General features: G+C 39.7%; 1 protein-coding gene across 7 annotated transcripts in view; it reads left to right on the top strand.

Moving 5' to 3' along the window:
- Positions 1-23,358, top strand: part of LOC119746307 (myosin-IIIb-like) — a 67,742-nt gene that overhangs the window by 34,437 nt on the left and 9,947 nt on the right. Inside the window, exons 20-33 of one of the 7 annotated variants that reach the window (XM_038223198.1) lie at positions 1,452-1,596; positions 2,636-2,789; positions 3,231-3,322; positions 3,867-3,996; positions 5,218-5,318; positions 6,043-6,072; positions 7,737-7,760; positions 9,729-9,782; positions 10,606-10,923; positions 11,695-11,857; positions 12,459-12,701; positions 16,844-17,299; positions 21,471-21,646; positions 22,656-22,906. In XM_038223198.1, the coding sequence (XP_038079126.1) occupies positions 1,452-1,596; positions 2,636-2,789; positions 3,231-3,322; positions 3,867-3,996; positions 5,218-5,318; positions 6,043-6,072; positions 7,737-7,760; positions 9,729-9,782; positions 10,606-10,923; positions 11,695-11,857; positions 12,459-12,701; positions 16,844-17,299; positions 21,471-21,646; positions 22,656-22,906 (2,337 nt within the window). Of the gene's footprint in view, positions 1-1,451; positions 1,597-2,635; positions 2,790-3,230; positions 3,323-3,866; positions 3,997-5,217; positions 5,319-6,042; positions 6,073-7,736; positions 7,800-9,728; positions 9,783-10,605; positions 10,924-11,694; positions 11,858-12,458; positions 12,702-16,843; positions 17,300-21,470; positions 21,647-22,655; positions 22,907-23,358 lie in introns of all 7 variants that reach the window. The other 6 variants (XM_038223179.1, XM_038223211.1, XM_038223190.1 and 3 more) reach the window with 6 other exon arrangements.

The following is a 23,358-nucleotide window of genomic DNA, read 5'->3' as shown; positions in this document are numbered from 1 at the left end:
GATGTGCTAGGGTTCTGCTAAGGTTGTACTATAAATATCCATGCTTTATTTGGTAATACCACCGACATTCTTCACCAATCTGTCCATATTTTTAACAAACCGTGGTGTATTCATAGAGAAACCATAGGATAAAAGTTGATTTCTCCACGAATCTCGATGGTTCATCGATTGATTCTCGTTACACTGTGGATATTCCTTGCTCCATACTGTAAACGTGTGACTGGGGCTTTAGTTTAACTACTGGCTATTCAACCAAAGTGACAAATTCCTCTGTCATTGTTAATCTTCTAGTACTTGTGACAGGACTTATAAATTGGCTTGTGATTTACTAGTGACTGAACTTGTGATCCATCACATGTAGCTTGACTGCCTTGCTGTCTAATTGGCTGGTTTGCAATCAAGTCTCTGTGACTGTGACTGAAGGCATGCTGACTGGTGAATTTGACTTGTGTTGGACTCTTTTTCAAGCCTGCTAATAGGGGTCGGTTTGAAGATACTTGAAAAGGTCTCCACAACACCACCGCGTAGATCTTGTTGAGTTTCACACTAATGCATAATCGTCATTCTCATTTACTGCATGTTCGTTTTTCCACATGTTTGTTATCAATTTTGACTGGTGTTTTTGGCCTTGGGCTTTCGTGGATTTCAAATGAAAAAAGGAAAGGAAGGAGGAAGTAATGATCATTATTAACAGTGTCAAACGTTCCATTTGGATTCCCTTTTTACTCAGTCATCTTTACAAACTAATGTTCATCTTCCCATGTAATCTTTATAACCAATGAATGAAAACCTAGGAAACAATCAGTCCTAGTTATTAAAGGGAATATACATCTTTGGCTTTTGCTGTGATTTTTAGAAATAACTATTTGAGGGGTTAGTATGATAGATCAAATATCGTTACACTGACATGTTCGAAGTTTTGTGTTCGAAAATGCTGGAAAAACCAAGAAAAACAAAAATGTTCAAGTAGTCTGGTTCCCTGACTCCACTAAATATAAAATGGATCAATTTACAGATGCCGGAAAATTGTAAGGTAAGGAAACCAGTCTAGCTGGCCTGCACCCATTCATGAACATGTAACCAAAAGCAAACAAAATTTGGACTGGAAAAAATGGTTAGTTTAGAGCAGTAGTTAAAAAATAGTTAGGATTTGGGCCGACCAAATTTTTTACAAAAATACCATTTTCTTGAAGATGACTTCACACCAGGTGCCATAATTTTACAGGATGCTTTAAACTGTCATTTACCAACATCCTAGTAAGGTTTTTCGTAAAAATTCGGTAGTTTTATTTTTCGATATTTGCTAATGTTGTTTATTCCCTTTAACTTATCAGATACATTCATAACCACACTTGATTAACCTCATATTTAACACTAACTGACTAAGACTTGGTACATGTGGTTTGCATGGCATGTTCTATTTGTTTCATTTTAACACTACCCCAACCCAGGGAGAACGGCCAGCGAGCCATATCCATTCTGGACATCTTCGGCTTTGAGAACTTTACGGCCAATTCCTTTGAGCAACTTTGCATTAACATCGCCAATGAGCAGATCCAGTTCTATTTCAACCAGCACATATTCGCAATGGAGCAGGTGATTGGTTGATTGATTAATGAATTGGCAATCAATAATCTGTTATTGATTATCCAAATTTCCTGATACTAAAAGCCGAGAAATGTGAGAGTTTATATTTGAATGATGACAGGTGATTCGACAACCACTAATAATTGAAATTCTGATAATTGAAAACCACAAACTGAAATTGATTAGCAATATCTATATTGGTGATTTAACAGTTGTCAAATTCGTAACTATTCTGTGACAACTAATCATTACTTGAATCATAGAGAAATAGTTTCATCATTTATGCATCTCATTTAACCTGCATGTAATTAAAATAATTCATTCATATTTCTAATATTCATTCATAAATACCTGAGACAGTTTGCCCATTCCTATTGGTCGAGAGCCCGTCATGTGGTGGGTTTTAAACGGTTGATAAAGACATGGCTGGCTGGTCTTAAACACTTTTCTGGTGTCACATGAAATTTGGACTCCCATGAAATCTGGTCCCTTTTACCCTTTATTGGTTGAACGTTAACAATCCTCACTTAGGCATGCGCAATACTACCAATGAGTCAGTATTTCATAGAGTCCTAAATTCACACTACATCGGCACAGCTGCGCCCTGCGCCACATCACTCAGTAGGCGCCACGCGCGCACCAATATCCATATAAGGAGTTGTTTATGACTACTGGCGAGAGGCACATACCAGTAGAGGGGTATTTAAAAAAACATGAAGTAAAATTGTTGAACAACATTATATTTTTTTTAAACTTGTTTTGACTATTTGACCGAAAAGGTATTTATGAATGGGAATAAATTTGTGCTTGGCCGGTATTAAATAAGTCCGGCTGGGGGACTGATCCCCAATAACGTGCCTCGCCTTCGGCTCAGACTATTATCAGCATCCATTCCCCCAGCTGGTCTTTAACGGACTTATTTAAAATCAACAGAGGACACATTTATTCCCTTACTTGCACTTTAAATTTCTTATCCATGAAAACGTTCCCTGTGTTAGCTTTAAAAAACCTTTGAGGGTAAAACATCTTGACTTTGTGCTCCCCCCAGGAGGAGTATAGCACGGAGGGGATAGACGTCGCGCTGATCAGTTACCAAGACAACCAGCCGTTGTTGGACCTCTTCCTGCAAAGGCCTCTGGGTATGCTGCATCTACTGGACGAGGAGAGCTGGTTCCCCCAGGCTACCGACCAAACTCTCGTAGGTGGGTATGCAACGACAGCCCTTCAGTGTTTTACCCCAAATGAGTTTTGAGGACAGAGTCCAACTTCATGTAGCTGCTTAAAGCAGAAAATAACGCTTCATGTAGCTGCTTAAAGCAGAAAATAACGCTTAGCAAGTTTAGGCGCTTAGTGAAAATCAGCTTGACTGAGGAGCCTTAAAAGATAAGTGGAAGATTGTGGAGGATTCAAAACAAAAATGATGAGAAAATTTGGGTAAAATCCTATCGTTTCAGTGTGCAAAATTCAAAATTACAATATTGGAATATCACCTCAATCAAGTAGGATTTTTAAACAGGCAATTTCACCCCCCCCCCCACTCCCCACACCCCTAAAAATAAAAATAACTGCTGTCATTGCCTTTCAAATAGGAAGTCAACATTATTTATCTGTTGGTTTTTCTTATGTTTTTTTTTTTTTTGTAGAAAAGTTCAACCAGAACATCAACGGAGCTTACTACTGGCGGTCACCTCATGCTGGGGGCTTGGACTTCGGTATCCAGCACTATGCTGGCAAGGTGAATTGCTGACACTGTTTGGGGACTGATATGAACTTATGGCAAGGAAACAGATATTCAACCATCAGATTTTCAGATGTTTTTAACATTTGAATGACATTGCATACAAAAATTCATCCAATTTTTGGTATGGAATATTTACTGTTCAAACTTTGTATTATTTGTGGCCCGACAATAATTCAGGCGTATCTTTTTTGTGTTATGGCCACAAAAAAACAACCTAAAATAAATGCTGGTGTTTTTTTTTGAGGGATGAAAGCGTCCAAAATAAAAAAACCTAGCCTTTTCTGTGCAAATAAAATATACAAACTGAAAATAGGCAAGGAGAAAAACGTCAGTTGAAGGGCACGGATAGAGCAATTAGTGAACCTATATTGACTCCACATGAAGCACCGCGAGACACAAAGTCACCCAAACCGTAACTAGTGACAACACATGAGAAAATCCTAAAGCTGAGCCACAAAAGTAACCTGTCCAGCAGTTTCGTTAAGGGAACGGGCACAACCTCTGTGAAACAAGCACGTTGTTTTGGTCTTGTCTACAGGTGATGTACTGTGCCGATGGTTTCCTTGCCAAGAATCGTGACACCCTGGTCATGGACATTGTCTACCTCCTACGCTCCTCCAAGATGCCACTGACTAGACTTCTCTTTGAGCAGCAACTCAACAAGACAGGTATTGAATTAGTGAATCACTATTTTGAATGAAGGAATGTTGCGTTGGGGATATTGGATTTTACACTTCAGCTATGTAATGTCATAGTCAATCTGTAGACAAATCAGATTTTGAGGGTTTATAGGATTTATTTCAAGCAAGAGAAAAACCCCGCCATAGCCTTGGTTTCCACATTTTTGGGCCGGCTGTGGAACACGTACCACACACACAATGATTCAACTGGTTGTGTGGTACGATTGTGCGCGTGTGTGTCGCTACAAGGTCAAACCTTGATACCTCAAAGACGGGTACACGGATGATACATACACTAGGCCCCGTTCAATTGAGAAACCATTGTGCACGCTACTGTACAAAGCATATATGTCCCGTGACAATATCTGGACCATAGCTAGCACAATGCTTTGTCGCCATTGAAGGGGGCCTTCGTGATTGAATTGAAAGCACGCCCTGGATTGGTCAATACTCAGCGCTGTCTGTGACTTTGCGAGAATAAAAACTCACAAGCTTACTCGGGCAGGACTTGAACCCACAACCTCCTGCTTACTAGTGCAGACATCTTACCACTTGACCACTGATGAGCTTGCTGTTTGGCAGGAAAGTTTCCAGTGCTTGATCATAATTATGCGCACAGTTATTCATGATATGGACTCCGTGCACAAGTACCCCGTCAGCAGTTGAAAAGGAAGAGTTGGGGGAGACCACTGGGAGAAATATTCAAATGCATTTCATCATGTCCGTGCAACAAGGTTGTATCTCCTAAAATGAGCCGTACGTGAAACGCGAGTTTCAGAATGTCTGTGTATCTCATTTAAAATAACCCGGATGTATACACAAAGTCAATGGACGCCAAGATACGACCTTGTTGCACGGAGTGTATTCACGCGAGACACGACTTTGTTGCAGAATGCAGTTACGACCGTGTTGCACTGACGCGACAATTTGTGAGGATGCCTGATGCTTACGCGAAGACGCTACGGGGTTGTACATTTTTTAGAATATAATGAGTCAAGTGGACTTCGCGCCATATCCACACGAGCCAGTACATGTATGCAGTGTGTTCCTCCAACTGGGGCTTTCTAAAGTGATCACAATAAAGCACCAACTCGTGTTCGTGCATATAGACAATTGATCTGCAAAACCACCTCTTGCACAGCGCCCCCAACAGTTGTCGCAATATACCACACAGATGTACATCAGTATATTGTTGCTCCTACTTTTCAGGAAACCTGGCGTCCACGCTAGGCCCGGTCCAACGCAAGGCACTCCAGATGAAGGAAAAGCAACTGATTCGGGCCAAGTCGTACGCACAGATCATCAGGGAGGTAAGAGGGGACGTAGTGATGAGGATGCGGGTTGCCATGGTAACCAACCAGATGATGTAAACAAATGTGGTACATGGACATGCAAATGCTTTCCTAGATGAATGCATCACTAACAATGGTTCTTCAAACAAAATTTGATGAAGTTTGCTCTCCTTATGGTCTTCAATAAATTCAATTTTTTTCTCCCCACTATTTCAATTTGTATGTTTTATTTGATAAGTTATTTTTACTATTTTGGACAATAGTCTGAAAAAGGCTTTGATGTTGGGCTGCCTTTGCACCTCTTATGCACAAACTGAATTATGGTTGCAAATAATTTTAAAATTGTCCAGTCACCATAACAACACATGGGCAATTGTTTTTCATCCTATGTTTCATTCAGATGTGAATAACTTTTCTATCGCTAGAAAAAAATAGAAATTGAAAAAAAAATGGGGGTAAAACTTGAAGAAAAAAAAGGACAAGGAGGGCAACTTCAAACTTGAAGAAAAAAAAGGACAAGGAGGGCAACTTCAATAAAACTCTGGCTTATTTCATGGAATTAATAACATTTATTAACATTTCTGGAAAAAAAATATATCTTTTTAAATTTCTTGATTTTCTTCTTTTTTTTCGGTGAGTTCTGTAAACTATCAAAAAAAGAAGAAGAAAGAGATAGAATTTTAAAAAAAATTCATTTTTTTAAAGTAATTTGAAAAATGTTCACAATTTCTCCCTTCTGTAGGATATAACATTTGCAGGTCCTGTCATGGAGGTAGGATCCCAAAAAAAAGGACACTAATTTCACTACAAAGCTTTCTTCCCCATTGCTTTTTGCCGTGTTTCTGACCTTAATACTCTCAGCTAATACTCCTGCCATGTCATTGTTAACTGCTTTTGTAGTTTTTTTATTAATGCTTTCCTTTCATAATTTGTGCACAGTGTGACCTGTCATTCCAAAAGCAGAGAAAACATGATTGAAATGTCCATTCAAGTTTCCCCTGCGAGCCTATTTTGTTTGCCAAATACCCATGCCCTTTTTCCCGAATTTTCTATTAATTGAAACATCCATGTACTGTGTCGAATTTAACTTATATAGCACAATTCTTGACTCTACCCTTATTTCTCAGTTCAGCTTCTCAGTGTGAAACACAGTAGTGATCTTGGTCATTTTTGTGAAACATTTTTTTGTAATTATCTTATTTTTTCGTAGAATGTTTACAAATTCATAACCAAGTAGCCAAAAAGTGGGTGTTCATTTGTTTTAATCCAAATTAAAAAAAAGAAGTTACAATAGAGATTTAAGTCAATCACAAGTCGAACCACATGTCAAGTCACTATTCATAGTAATAATGCATATTTATAAAGCACACTTATTCACCAGTGTTGGTGCTCAAATCTCTACATCATTAGTACCCTGCTCATTGGGCCATTGAAATGTTCCAAATACCATCTCAGCTCCCTGGGGAGTATACAGCTCGATGCTGCCATTTCGGCGCCAAGCAGCTAAAATCAACCACAATAACCATCTCTACCCTCACAGGTACCCATTTACTCCTGGGTGGAGAGAAGCAATGAGTGACAAAGTGCTTTGCCCAAGGGCACACGCACCACAACCCAGGCTGGACTCGAACCCACAACCTGCAGAATTACCCAAGGACCTTGAATTCAATGTTCCAGACCACGAGGCCACGGCACTCGATGAACATGACAAAAGGAATGAGTTGTCAGAGTTCATTTGAATGGTTTGTCACTCCATTCGTATCGAGATGATTGACTCATAAAGACTTGATTACGAATCCAAAAAAAGAAAAATCATCATCCATCCTCACTCAACCTAAAAGGTGCTGTAAATACTCGCCTTTGGCTTTGCAATGTCAATCCGTTTTGAGATTCTTGTTTAGTCTTTGCCTCTTGTACTCAGCTAAGAGCAAGTTCGAGCAAGGACTGTACCATAGTTAACCATGGTTCGACTAACTCCACTCGAACGAAGAATGGTTGGACTATGCTAGTTGACTATTTGGAACCAGAGCCTGGTTGCTTCGTTGGTTACCAATAGCCGCATGCGTCATAACCCACAACAGGGAGCCAGGACCAAGGAGTTTTGTGATGACGTTTTGACGGTCGTTTGACTACAGGCGTTTGCACGTTGCTATTAGTGCGGAAATGTACGTTTTGTCACAAATCAACCACTAGTCGACTAATGGCCCTTCCCCGAACTTGCTCTAAATTGATCTCTAATTGTCTATTACCTAAACTAGAAGACGTGTGCTGTCACAGCTGTGTAAACTGATTTTTATGCCATGGTTTAATTTGACTTTGTAGCTGGCATACCATAGTGAGTGAAAGTTCTTAATACTTGTCTAATGTTAATCATTCCTTGCTGTGCTTCATTTCTGCGTGACTAGTTTTGATCATTTTTTGTTTTCTCTGCTGTAGCAAATTGATGATTCTACGCCCAAGGTAATAGCAACTGTGCAGAATTCTTATAGCTTGAGCACGGTACGCACCTTGCACTGTCTCAACTGTAACCATTATTGTCTTTTGTTTTGTTCATTCTGTTTGTCCCTCAGTCTGTTGTTTCATCCTTTCAATGCCTCTCTGTATGGCTGCCCTCAGGTCGATCCTGAGATGACACAGAACAGTCGGTGATGACGGACCTCTCAGGATCGCGCTGTGTCTGAGTTACGACCGTTGGGAACATATCAGTCGCCAATATTTTTGCCAGCTGAGTGTAACTGCGACAATATTAAGACTATCGGCATTCAACTGTCGCAAGAGTAGAAAAATTTCAACTTCTGCACTGCGACGAAACGTGTTCTCGACAGGCGGGAATCACAGTTGACCTGTGTGAAATTACGATGTCATGTACTCATCTGGATCATTATTTTCCTTGTTTAAGCCAATCAGCGCGCGGTAAAAATGCTCAAATGAACAGACGTGGTTGCGGAAAATCATTTGATTGTTATCAACTTGCGCACCGCGATTTTAAAGACGTCAAATGATCAAGTCTATGCAGAGGAATCATTGTCGCGTCGTGGGTGGCGTGAGCATGGTTGCGATAATTTTGTTTCGAGATGCCACTTGTTCCATGATAATCACATGATTTCTCAGTTTTGTGATCTGAGCATTTCTTTTTGGCTTGATGCCAATGTTTCCATCTTGGTGTCAGCAAATCGCAGGTCGACCTGAGGCCGCCCTAAGTGAGTGTTTTGTTTTTATGTCTGTAGCTGTGTCTGATTTAGGTTGCTACGACTGGCATTAGCACACAAGTCTATGAGGAATGGCTTCAGCTGCTACCATAGACGTGTGTATAGTTGCAAGTAGTAGCCAAATACTTCAATGCAGCCTATGTCTTCGTCTTTTAATATTCATATGCCGCTATTCCTCACTGGATGGATGGATCCCCTAATAACTTATTCTAAAATAAGTTGCAATTCTATTTACTAACAAATTCTGCGAGCAATGCTATTTCTAAATTGTATAGTATTTCTCCAACATTTGTACATTGAAACAGTATGCGTTTTATAGTTTCTTGTGTTGTTCTTTTTATAAATTGGAGGGCTTTATCTTGGGGATGCTTCTAGTGAAGCATACGCTTTAAATTGTGTTCTAATTTGTGAAGCAACTGTTTCCATTGCACTTTTGATTTTGATGAATTTTTGTTGAGTTTGTTTAATTCATTGAGCTTCATCAGAAAAAAAAACACACACGGCCAATAAGCACATTTGTTTTTAATGAGTGCGAACAAAAGGTTTCACTTGTTTTTTCCTTTAACAAAAAAATGGTTGTTGTCTGTATTGTATTGTTTTTTTCCTTTAACAAAAAAAAAGAGTGGTTATTGCATATTAATTGTCTCTCACTGTGGCACAGTGCAAATGTGGATACTCACAATAGAGCGTGTAAGTCTTGCCAGTTCACATTCACTTTTCATGTGAACATCTTTGGTACCAAACACTGACTAGTCTAGTCACAGACTCCCCTGTTTGAATTTACCCACTTGTTGTCTGCGTAATTGATAAAACGGAAGTTGAGGTTTTTTACTTTTATTTTTATATTAGTCGTCAATTCACAATATTTTCAAAATGTTGAAAATTGTACTGCTTTCTTTTTTCCCGAAATACCCATATGTTGCCCTTGATTGGATGGGCCCAGTCATCAGGACAAAAAAAAAAAGCAAAAAATAGGACTTTACACACGTTGTAGATCCAATACATGGTCCTGGGATGTGCTGTATTCTTATAAAATCTGGCAGGTTTTTGTGGTAAACTTACACGCTCTATTGAACTTCTAATGTGGTTGCTACGTGGAAACTCCGTTCACATAAGTTGTAAACTGGTTCAAGATCCATTCCTTTTGGCAATTTGGGGCAGTCTCTGTAAAAACAATGTTTAGTACTAAATTTAAAGTTTTATGATTTTTTTTGTCTAGGCCACAAGTGGGAATATGGCCAAGAATAGGCAGACAGTGGCGTCGTATTTCAGAGTAAGTACATTCATACCAGGAGAGCTTTGAATTCTTAAACTTGTTGCGGCTTCTTAAACTTGTTGTCTATGGACAATCCGTCTTTTTTTGATGCTCATTAATTTATTCATTTATTGCTTGATCAGAACTCATTGACTCTTGTCCAAGTAATCTTAGTTAGAGACCACTTGGTGTGGGAAGTATGTAGTTGTTGAAGCAAACCATGGTTTGAAGTTGGAGTACATTCTCCATGCTCTTCAACTAATTTGAGGTTTTTTATTTTTTACTAATCACAAACACCCTCATCTTTTTCCCCTTTTCTGACGTCTACAAACTTCTGGCAAAAGGTTTTTGTTTTAGCAACAAACACATCATCTTTGTTGATTGTGGGGCCGGAACTAGCAAATGGAATTATTGTCTGGCAGCTAATAATTCAAAATTGTAAAGCAATAATTTCAGTAACTAAACATGGGCCAAACTATTCCAAAGTAAATAGCTTTTGTATTGCTAGAAAAACAGCAGTTCAGAAAAAGAACCTTGTTTTTTAACGAAATGCGAAAATAGCGTGGGGAACGTCAACTTAAAAAAAAAAAATGCTTGTGTTTATTTCATTTGTGCATTTTTGCCTTGTCGATTGAATATTTGTTTCACGAGGGTAAAAGTTTTAATATTGGAATTTTTCTGTCACTGGTGTTATTTGAATGTGAGCACTGCATGGAGAATGGCTGTGTGAGAGCTCGAATGAACATTTGAAATGAAAGAAAAAAAAACCTACATCGATAAAAAGGGAAAAGCCCAACATTAAAAGTCGTTGCATGTTGTCATGTTCAATGTTGTTGTGCAGTATTCCCTGAGAGAGCTCCTGTTCAAGATGGTCACCAGCCAGCCCCACTTTGTCCGCTGCATCAAGCCCAACAACGACCGGGTACCGGGCCAGTTTGACGAGGAGAAGGTCCTGACGCAGCTGCGCTACACCGGCGTCCTGGAGACCACCCGCATCCGACGGCAGGGCTTCTCCCACCGGATACTCTTCCAGGAGTTCGTGGCCAGGTACAAGCAGCTGGCGTTTGAGTTGACCAATCAGGTGGAGAGGACGGCGGAGAACTGTGAGGTCATACTGAAGGCTTGCGGCCTGACGGACTGGGTCTTGGGAAACACCAAGGTAGGAATCTCTCAATAACAAAATATAAAAAAATTACAAACAGTTTAAAAATGGATGTACTGACCAAAACAAACATCTTCATGTTACTCGGTCTCTCTCCAGTTTCACAGTGGTGCTCTGAATTTGGAACCCAAGTGAGAAAAGTGATAGAGCTTGGCTCAGGACACCTGCGGATGTTGTTCATGGATTAGGGTCGTCTCAGGACTTGACTTGAGTCACATCAGTAAAAGACTCTGACTCAACCATCATGACTCTGACTCGCGAGTCACATATTGTTGTTTACTAAATAGTTACCTTTTGAAATACATAATTCCAATGTTTATTTTCTAAAAGTAACGTTAAAGCAACGTTATTACTTTAAACGTACAAACCATACAGTACATGCTCCAGTTGGTTATTAAATGTGCCACTCTCTATTTTCAGCGACAGTATATCCGTTGCATACAAAGTGACTCGAACTGGCACTTGAATTAAGTGACTCGTAACTTGGACTCGGACTTGAACCATGTGACTCGAGACTTAGACTCGGACTAGACCCAAGTGACTGAAGACTCTGACTCGGACTCAACTCGAGTGACTCAACTACAACACTGCCTAAGGATAAATGGAAATGAAATCTTACGAAAAAAGTTACATATTAAAAGCTGCTGCAAACTGCATACTAATTCATATGACCTGAAGTGTACAAATCGTAATAGTTAATGTGCCCAACATGTTGATCCTAGCAGAGATTTTTCAAAGTTGTAAAAAAAAAACAATTGATTTTACCAGGTGTTTCTGAAGTATCACCACATAGAAGACTTGGATTGTCAGTTGGAGAAGCATCACAAGCTGGCCAATCGGGTCCAAGCTTACGTCAAGGGCTGGCTGGCCAGGGTACGCTACAAGAAACTACTGGGCAAGAGGCAGTCAAGCGCCATCGTTGTGCAGAAATGTGAGTGTCATTGGAACTTGCAACCATTGTTTGGTGGTGGGTAGGGGGATTGGTTGTGACTTGGTTCACAACAAGAGTTGTAGTCAAGATAACCACAATTCAATCGCAACTTGGACCACAAATCAATAAAAGTGAGATCACAAATGAAGCATGAGTCAAATCACAAATCAATCATGTCAGATTAGAAATCAATCTCAAGCCACTTCACTAATCAATCGTTACTCAGGTGGGACTCGAACTCATGACCTCCTGCTTTACTAGTACAGAAGGATCTTACCACGGATATCACCAGGGTCGGCAGGCTTGTTTGAATCTAATGAAAGCAGTGTATACTGCATCATTCATATGATGGGAATTCAATCAATGCTGAATTGACCTATCGCGGTAAAATCACGTTAGAATCGCGTCAACGCAGCTTGTGAAGTTTTGTCCGATTACATGATAAACAAATGGACACGGAACACGCAAAATCTGAGACAAACAAAACTTAGTGTACAAAAATTCCATAGTGTTGCTTAGGGGGCGTGGCTAACTCGCAAACGGCGATAGGTCAATTGCTTACAGTTGTGTGTGGTTTTTTTTTTCACAACTTTTTATGTAGGGATTCGAGGCTGGGTGACCAGGCAGAAATATGAAAGGGTCAAATTGAAGAGGTTGGCTGCAGCCGTCGCCATTCAGAAAAATTTGCGGAGGCACTTACAAAAGAAAAAAGAACTAGAGGAGCTAGCGGAAAGACAGCAACAGTCGGCCGTCAAACTCCAAGCCTGCTACCGAGGCTTTCAGACAAGGACTAGGCTGAAGGAAGAGCAGAGGTTGACTAAGATGGTGGTGGGTCTACAAGCAGGTGAGTTGAGAAGCTTGCGAGCACTGTCAGGCCAAAATACAAAACAAAAACCCTTTATTTGCCATTGAAGTTATTAAGCAGTTAGGGCACTTTTACAGCAATGGGATCACGTGTAAACTACTTTGAGAGCCGCAAGAGTTACAATTAACTGAAGGGAAACGTTTGGACTAGCATCAGATTTTTTTTTCACAAACATGGAATGGTAACTTCCAGTTTATTTTGTGTGCTGTTTATATTTTTCACCATGTGATGCAGAAAAGGACTTTTTTTTTTCTTTTTCGGGGGGGGGGGGGGGGGGGGGTTCGATATGGGATGGTAAGAAAAGATTGAAGTCTAGACTATTAATAATAAACTCAGCTTTACTGTTTGTAAATATTACCTAAATGGCAGCTGATTAAGCCAGACTGATTTGTTTCTCTTTATGTTTCCTAATGCTGTATGAGATAATCTGCCTGAAATTATTTTGTCAGAAAAACCTTTTTTCCCTGATTTAATTTCCTGCACATTTTGTCAAGATTTTGTATTGGTTTTTCTTTGAGCCAACCCAAATATCAATTTGCAAATGTTGTAGAACACTGTCTGATATTTAAAAAAAAATATATTGTTGAAAAGTTTTGTATTAATTTCTGGGCACAACATGGATTCTATAGAAACTGGTGCCGGATACAATAGTATTGTGTCCACATGTATAGGGTCCTTGCCAATCAAAGCCATGTTGTGCCCAGGTGTCAGATCAACACCAGTCACTGTTCTCTATAATAAATATCAGGACTGCCCATTGGCTGTTAGAAGTGAAGTCACTGTCTGCCATATGACCACTCTCATAACAATGGAATTTTAAACAAATCTATCCTTATTTAACTGCAATATTTACCTTTTTTATAAGAAGTGTACTTTTCTTAAATAGTAAAAATTAAGCTGTGACTTACATATTTTTTACGTTAAATTTTGTTGAAATAAAAATTACTTAATATATTGTTGATGTACCCTAACATAGCGCAGGCCCTAACGTGGTGCACTTTGCCTCCAGTGCCTTGCTAGAGCAAACATTTTACTAAGTATGTAAAATTTCATCAAGCTCTAAACATTTCGGTTCATAAATCATGAGTTTATGTACACCCGCTACAAAGTTCCAGAGAAATTCTATTGTGGTAAGATTTTCAAATTTCATTTTGAAGGGCACAGTGAACCCTTTTAAAATGCTCCCAAAAAATAATTTATATAATTATACAAATAAATAATTTTTTGACAAACTTGTAGGCTGGTATGTGAGTGGAGATAATATTTTTTTTTAGAATTTATCGACTTTAAAGAAATTCTTAAATGTTAACATTATCTTAAATGTGTGTACAGTGCCCAATGGTCAATGAGCTTATCAGATTTTTACAGCCCTTATGGTTGCAGGGCAGTACAATAGGCCCAAAATTGCCTGCGCCGGCCAAATCATGATATGCATGCCCTCAAATTCTCTGCTATTAGATGCTTTATGCTATGCTCTGCTATGTGGGCCCTGAACTTTAGGGTTTTACAAACAGAAGGGTAGAAGCTGTGAACAGGACTGCGAGCTCGTATTTCTGTGAAATTTGATGAAATTGGGCCCTAAAATTACTCTATTTTACAACAGAGTTTAGGCATCATTTTTCAACATGGCAATTTTCTTCAGAACTACTATTAAGGGGTGATCATCTTTGGACAGAATTTTCTTCCAAAAGTCTTGGTTAACCCACCCCCACCCCCAAAAAACTTGAAGAAAAAATGAAATATGACAAAATAAGCTATAATTTGATGTGTGTGTCAAACACCTTACACCTTGGAGAGTTGTGAGTATTTTTCCTGATTTTAGGAAGTGGGTTTTTATCACTGGGGTCTATAGAGTACCAAAGTCTGACGTAAGATTCACGTGCTGGTTCAGACGCTGATGTCTTCACGCACACTAAAGCTATGCGGGTGAACCACAATACGGGGCACACTCCGGTACTCTATGGCAGTTTATTTACTGGTCTGCAACCTATACGTTGTTTAGAAACAGCGCCCTCTCCTGTCGGGCTGTGGCCATGAAATCCAGGACTGATAAAATGGGATGTATTACTGCCAAGGCCATTTTGTTCTCACTTTGCAAAAAGCGTGATTGTATTAAATATGCATGGGAAACTAGCAAAGAAAGCATGATTTTTTTTTTTTTTAATACTAGCGTCGGCAGACAAGCTAAAAGCCTACGCGCATCAGTTCCCAGCACACAATCGTAGCCACTCAGGCATACCTTTTATTGAATATATAATCCTTAATTTAATTCAGATTTTTTTTTTACAAACACTCCTTTTTTACCCACTTTGCCTTTCATACATGTACATTTGTATTGTACATTTATTGAGACTGCCCATGTACGTGTAATATTTTGCTTTTGTTGAATTTCTCTTGAATGTTCTGAAGGAGTGGCGTTTCTTGGAAAAGGATTACAAATTTGGTCAAATGGACTTATCAGGGTTCGACTTTAGCTGTAGCCCGCTAGCTAAATGCTAGTCAAAAGAGCGGCGGGCTAGGCAAACTATTCCTTTATTAGCCCGGTTGGCGAGTCACAATTGGGCTATGGCAAAGATGAAAGGACAAGAAAAAAATATCTTATGAAATTCAGAAAGCAAACCCGTATCAGTTTGTGTGTAATTTTATCAACTGTTTAGGGTTAAATTAGATCTGTTTGTTAGAAACACTGATAAGATTGCCTTAGGATATACGTTTTACATGTACCGAATATCCTATATTGCACATTGTTGTTTATGAGACATCCTATAAAAGAAAAACATGCGGGCTAGTGAAAATTCCCGTGGGCTAGATAAGACTCCGTTTCAGTAGCCCGGCTGGTTAGTGAAAAAAAAAAGGGTTAAGGTCGAACCCTGATCATTATAAATTCACAATGTGACTGGTAGAAAATTCAAATACAAAAAAAAAAAATCTGAAATAAAACCCCTAAAATTTGACATAAGGAGCAGCTACTCAATGAGCTGAGTTTTTGAATAAAGGGAAAGTTCTTGATATTAAGCAGTTCGCGCCAGAGGCTGTGATAACACGCACTGGCTGTTTTTATACACAGGCACGGCTGACGGGTTAAGACATAAAAATTGCCTCGACTCGCCTCTGGGTGATGTCTAAACACGCTTATCCCTCATGCCTTTTGCACACACACGCAAAGTCCGTGAAGTCTGTGGAGGCTTCGGCAAGAAATGTCATACAACCGTTTGGCTGTATATCAGAAGTTGGCTGAAAAATTTTGCCTTTTGCGAATATCAACATTTTCGGCAAAAATAATCCAAGTACAAAGTGGTTAAACTTAGCCAAGTTTTGCATTCACCTCAATGTAACTTGTTTCAGCACCAAGTGGTACATGCCTACTTTGCTACTATGGTTGTTTTTGTTTTTGAATCTGATTATATTTGTTGTAAAGATTTTTTTAATGGTAAGTCCTGAAAAAGGTCCCCTTTATGTCCAATACGTAACACCATATTTTCTTTGATTACAATAATCATCGCAAAGACTAATAACACAAACAGTCTTGTGGGTATTCTCCCAACAGTAAAATAAAAACACTGAAATCCATGAAAAATCTTAGCTTAGCACGAAAGCGTGCGTGAATTCTGGAACTTGACCCTGACAGTTTAATACACAACATCAACTCCAAAAAGGTTTATGGCATTTTTTTTCCCCAAGGAAATAGTAATTATCTTAGCTGAATATTCGCAAGGGCAGCTCATATTTTGTCAACCTTTGCTGATAGTGCTGACCCCCAGCTGTCCGATAACACCATAAATATGCAAATTTATTAAAATTTGCTGGAAACTTGCTGGTATTGTTGAAGTCAGCATTGACATGAACAGATGCACATGCACATGCAGTTAACACATCTGTAAACATGACACATATGGAGAAACCTTGACAGTTTTGACGGATAAAACAGTGAGTTTTCAATTTAGTTCGGGCCAGTTTACTTTTCCAGTCTAGATGTACATTGTAAACACTGGTCTTTCTTTTTCGGATAAGCTGAGAGTTTTGTGAGTTTGCTTTGTGTCGGCGTACATGCCAGTGCGGCAGCATTAGCTCCGATATAGTTACTTTCTTTAATTGATGACCCATTCACGGCCCACAAACAGATGCACTTAACCCGAGCCTGCAAGAGGCTTCAAGCGACAAACTGACCTTGAATGCCGAGATTGATACAACCTCCTTAAGAGGCCCGGCGGAAGAGGCTATTCTCCCAGACAGCCCCGAGGGTGGCTCGGACAAGGGCGGCCCAACGCCATCCCCGAGCCGCGAAATGGGCGAGCATCCCGAAGCCATTTATCAGACCGTCGCCAAGAAGAGCTTAAGAGGGAAGACTTCCGAGGAATTAAAAGCGTCCGGCGAGGGGACAGAGGGCGAGGGGACGGAAGGAGAGAGGGACTCTAGCAACGGCAAAGATGCGGTGGAGCCTCAAGGGAATCATCCAGAGGAAGCCACGGAGGTCTCTGAAGAGGAAGGCTTGGCCTCAGATGTAGAGAATGTCAATTCAGAGCAAACGGCATCTTCGGCGCCGTCAGAAGAGCAGAGCGCGATCGCCATCCAGTCAGGTTGGCCAAGATGTTTGGTGGTCGTATTGTTTGGTGTCATTGGTGAAGCGCGTTGTGTGTTTTATAAAAATTTTGGGGGCTTAAAAGGTTAGAATAAAGTGGTTGTATTTTGTTCTAAGCATGAGCATGATGTGTAGTGGTGTCATTGTGAATTCACTAGAGCCTTAGTGCTTTATTGGTTTGTACCCAGTGGGTGAACATTCGTAGACGGTGCATGGTGACTTTGTTCTGTACAAATTTGTTTCTGGTTTCCGTTTATGGCATTACGTTTATTACTTTTTTACTTTCGTTGTTTGATTGTTTTTCTGTTTTGACTTGTATTTCTCTCAATGTAGTAGAACATTTGAAGCCATTAGTGTGACCTTAAACATTGCAAAAGTGCGTATATATTTTTCATAAAAATTGTTCGGGCATCATTGAATCTAAAAAAAAAATGCATTGCTGCTATATATGACGTCGGTAACGGCTCCGTTCGACAACGGGTGATACTAAGACGATACTTTTAGGGGAAGGAGGGTATTCTTGTTCCTATATATTTCTCAAGTTGGACTTTACTACTGTTTCCTTTACAACTCTCAAAATTTGAAACTCTCTCTTTGAAATTATTCATCTGAAAAATAAAGACAGGAAGTTGATTCCGACCCATTATGTGGTAGGAACGTATGGACAGACTCTCTCCGGATGGGGGATCAGGTTCTCCATTCTAAATTGCGTCCTCCAAATGACCTCTTTTTTTTGGGGGGGGGGGGTATTTTTTTATCACAATTGCTTTCCCTAATCTCACACCCAAGGTTGCACTTTCCGTTTGTGAGCGCGCCAAATTTTTCAATCAAAACACAAACTCGAATTGTTCCCCTTTTGGAAAGGAAACAACCTTGACCATTTGCATCTGAAGCCTAATGCGGCACCTTTTAAAACGCGGTAAATCCCTTTGATGCCCGCTGACAATCTTTGGCCTTAATAAGGGGTTGTTACGCTTGCAATATTCCAACCCCAAAAAAGACACTTTTAAATCCTTAAAGAGGCCAGATAACTTTTCATGGCACACAATAGTCAGCGCTCTGCTGTTGAAACCTTTCAGGCATTAGATTGCCCTCCCCCCCATGTGTGATGCGCTCCGACAGGCTTTCATTTAGGAGGAAGTGATGCGTGAACAATTGGCCATAAATTGCCACTCAATTTAAAACCACAAAGCCATGAAAACAGCCATAACCGATTCCCTGTAATTGCCGAGCTAAGCCTTCCTCCAACATTATGAAAGGCAATTTTCGGCTTCTCACTAAAAAAAAAAAAAAAAAAAAAAAAAAAGAGAGAAAATATTTAGTAATACACGGGATAATCAAATCTTTTTGCAATGCACACCGACAAGGTCTTTGTTTGCAACCATAATGGCAATATTCCCAGATCCATTGATAGGAACGATTGTCGTCTGGCTCCAACATTTAACGTCCACTGGGCCCGTTTAATTATCGGTTTTCTAATCTTCCTGACACTCGGATAATTTCAAAGGCGTAGTATCATCATTAAACAGGCATGTACATGAATTGATTTTTTTTTTTTTTTTTAAAGGGCTAGAGCGACCGGGGACGTAACACGCGACTCTCCAAGCCAAATTGATATTTTATTAACAGGAAGCGCATTAAATACCTCCCCTTTGCCTTTAAGTATCCGCCACGCTAGATTTACCCAAAGAATGCCGAGGGAACTCGAGCGTTAACGGCACTTCATTAGATGTCTTTCATCGTGGCAGCCAAATAATTCACACCAATGTTACACTCTGCTTTGTCTGGCCGTTGCTAATCTCTAGGAAATGATGTGTTTGGTTAATGGCCGTGCAGTGTTCATAACTGCACTTCAGATTTTTTTTTTTTCCAGGTTTCCAAGATGTTGTTCAGGCATCACTTCCTTGGAGGCCAATTTACAAAGAGCCGTACAATTAAAGGGAATATACAACATTTGCAAACATCGAAAAACAAAACTACCAAGTTTTTACGAAATACCTTACTAGGATGTTGGTAAATGACAGTCTAAAGCATCCTGTAAAATTATGGCACCTGGTGTGAAGTCGTTTTCAAGAAAATGGTATTTTTGTATACATTTCCAACGGTGGTCGGCCGACCACCGTTGGAAAAACCGAACTATTTTTCAACTACTGCTCCAAATTTACAATTTCTTTCAGTCAAAAGTTGTTTGCTATTGGTTACACATTCATGAACGGGTGCAGGCCAGCTAGACTGGTTCCCTTACCTTACAATTTTCCGGCATCTATAAATTGATCCATTTTATCTTTACTGGAGTCAGGTAACCAGACTACTTGAGCATTTTTGTTTTTCTTGGTTTTTCCAGCATTTTCGAACACAAAACTTCAAAAATGTCAGTTGAACAATATTTGATCTATTATACTTACCCCTCAAATAGTTCATTTCTGAAAACTACAGCAAAAGCCAATGATGTACATTCCCTTTAATCATTGGGCACATGGATTTCTTTAGCATAATTTTGATTTTGCTAATTTTGTGTTTGGGCGTTTGTAAAGAAAAAAATATTATGAGCATTCTAATATCTACATTGGTACATTTTCTTTGTAAGGAAATAACTCTTCTTCTCATCTCTTGATAGCAAATGAAACTTTTGACAACTGCAGGATTCGAACCCTAGACCTATGGATGACAATAGCAGTGCTATACCAGCTTAGCTGTCCTCCCTTATTTTTCACTTTTGTGATTTGTTTTTATTGCATGACCAACATCATCACCTGTGTTTGTTTTCACTGCACATAGTTGCAAAGGCCAAGCACACCAATATTCAGACATGTCTTTCCCTCTCGAATTATTCTTCCACAGAATGTGTTTTCTTTCTGAACTTTTGATGTGTGTTTATGCATGTAAATCTTGGTATTTAATTTTTTTTATTACAACGTCATTTCATTAGAACTGTTTACTTAGGATTGTCCAAGAGTTTGTCAGAATTATTTTTTTTTTGCCTTGGTGGGACTTGATACCGTGACCTCCTCCCTACTAGTGCAGATGCCTCAACGTCTTGACCACTAAGCCTGCCAAGGTCAGATGGCCGGTTTGAATCTGACATAGCAGGGAGCTCCACCATCAGAAACATTTGATTGAAAAAAATACATCTCGGATCCAAAATCAATGGATTAGTCTTTACACACTATGAATTTGAACACTGTGTCAGTTTGGTTGCATTTTAAAGTGTGGTTTATCAGCTTTCCATTGATACCTCATATGTCACCCCCTGCAAGTCACGGATGACTGAGCATCATTGATTTCAAAACATAGGTTCAAACATTTCTTTTGTGAAGTTGGTTAGTGACAGTGCATTGTATAGCCAGCATGATCTCACTACTCAGGATCAGCCCAACTTGGCCAAAGCTGGTTAATTACCAAATGTGTTGAAATCAGGTGCTCATAGTGCAGGGGTACAAGCAATCATCGGCCGTCATCAATGGAAAGCTAATGAACCACCCTTAAACATAAAAAAACAACACTACCAAATTATTATGAAAAATCTAAGTTGACTGTAAGTGAATGACAGTCTCAAGAATCCTGTGAAATCATGGCACCTGGTGTGCTGTCATTTTCAAGAAAAGGGGATTTTTTGGTATCCATTTCCAATAATGGTCAGCAGACCATCAATGAAAAAAATAAAAAAAAACTGACTTTTTTTCCAAATACTGCCCCAATTCACCAAATTTAGTTTAGTCCACATTTTGTTTGCAATCGGTTACACATCACTGAACGGGTACAAGCTAGCTAGTCTGGTTCCCTGACCTGACAATTCCCCGAGGTCTATATATTGCTCCGTTTCATCTCAAGTAGAGTCAGGGAACCAGATTACAAAAACAGCATTTTTTTCTCGGTTTTTCCAGCATCTATGAACACAAAACTTTGAACAGGTCAGTGTAACAATATTTGCTATAAAATACTCATTCCCAAATCCATCTATTTCTGAAAAAAAATACAGCAAGAGCAAATGTTGTATACATGTATTACCTTTAAGACACAACTGACAGTGTTCGAGTTCATAATTTTAACTTGCCAATCCATTATTTTGAGATAATCTTTATATTTGGTACACTCTGTCAATCTAACTTGTCCTTTTTTGCCCTGGATATGAAGTTTCTCCCCTGACCAATCCGTTGTTCCTCTTGTAGTTGCCAGAGGTTTCCTGGCTAGACGCCAGGTCCGACGGGCCGTGGAGCAGCGACAGTGGAACGCCGCCCTGCTGCTCCAACGATGGCTGAGAATGTGGAAGAAACGCTCTCTCTATCGACAGCTGCAAGCCTTCACCTCACAGCAGGAAACCTGGATGATTTACTTTTTCTTGCAGGTGATTTCTTTAATTCTGAAAAATTTTAGGATTGAAAATAAATTGGTAGCGGATTTCTAAAACTGGAGGGGCATAGTAGGCATGTGACATTTAAAAAAAATGATGGGGGAAAAACACCATTTTGATCCCCGCCCGCTTTGTCTGAAAGTAAAAATTTTGAGTTTAATAAAAAAGAAAGTGCCTTTTTGTTTGAAATGGTAAATTTTCAGACTAGGATGAAGGAAAGGGACTTAGCTCCCACATTCCAAAATTGTACAAAAAAAGAGTTATATTGTAGTCACTCATTAGTCACGTCATTACAATTGAATTCATCACGTCACAAGTTACTGGGATGAGTGAACAGAATAAAATTAAAAAGAAGAGAAATTTAAAAATGGACATTTTGCGATGTGTTATCCCGAAATCTCTGACATAACTAGGTATGGGCTTGAATAGGGAAAACGGAAACAGAAACTTAACTATTGGATAATTTCCTCCCCCCCCCCCCCCTCACTTTTCCTGGTGAAAAACAAAAAGGCAGATTTTTAGGTATTTTTAGAACTTCCCAACAACCAAAATGTATTCAGTAGTGCTGAAAGAGGGAGAAAAAGTACAAAAGCTTTAAATGCGCCTTTTTAATGTAACGTTAAGGGGCGTAAGTATACATAAGATGTACATCTGTATCATGAACAGCGCCCCCTAGTGTCATGTGGTGACCAGCAAGCCAACCCCCCGCCCCCACCCCGGCACAGATTTACGGCACTGAACTATTTCACTATTTCACTATTTTTCTGATTATTACATTACCCTAACTTCATATGTTTCAAACTCATAATAACTTCACTATGGAGTGTTCTATCACAATGAAACAAACAACAGAATACCACCAATGTAACTTATGTTCAACCCTTTTCCCATAAAACATCACATTTAAACACCTTAATTTGATTTCACTTCAGAATTTATATTATTTCAGAATGATGCCAGAATTAAGAAACTGCCCACAATCTGTTTTTATTATACACCCTAGGTGGACCACTATGGGACTGAGTTCCACCAATCAGCCGAGAGGACCAACAACCCAGTGTCCACCGGCGCCATCCAGATCCAGAAAGTCCTCCACAGCGGCAAGACGGCGCTGTCCGAACGCCGGCTGAAACACCTGCAGAGGTCACGCGAGGTCAAGACGCCCTTCTCACCAGAGGACGTGTCGTACTACGACAGCTTTGGAGACGGCGGCACATCGGATAAGGTCTACAGACGGAGCGGACCACAGACTGGGTGAGAGAATCAGTGGAGAATTGGGGCCTTTTAGTATTTATTTTCCGGTATTGAAGCCAAGGATTCCTCAAAAGCACCCATGCGTCCAAAATCGCACAGTGGGCATTGTCAGTTGGATATCTATGTGGATCTAACATGTTTCTTCTAGCTGGTGAATTTGGGGGTTTCACAATGCAGTGCACCACCAAGAGTGTGCCACGGAGAGTTCATTTTTTCCCAGTGCATTGTGGGAGATGGTGGACAAATTCGCAGCGCAGGCTATTTGAAATTGTCAGTTTGTCTGGTCAGTAGTTTCGTAAGTGTATGATTCGAGTATCTGTTTTCCCTTTTCTTTTCTTTTCATCAATGTGGTGTTTTTTGTAAGGCGGCAGAACGCTTTGCCCCAATTCTTAACAAATTAGCTCAAGTTGTCTACTGATACTCGTTCAAATGGGCCTTGTTTTGTCGACCGT

Source organism: Patiria miniata, unplaced genomic scaffold (assembly GCF_015706575.1).
Source record: "Patiria miniata isolate m_02_andy unplaced genomic scaffold, ASM1570657v1 HiC_scaffold_12, whole genome shotgun sequence".
In the NCBI taxonomy this organism is placed as follows: Eukaryota; Metazoa; Echinodermata; class Asteroidea; order Valvatida; family Asterinidae; genus Patiria; species Patiria miniata.
Note: the sequence above shows the minus strand (reverse complement) of the source record. Positions and strands in the feature narration are given on the sequence as shown.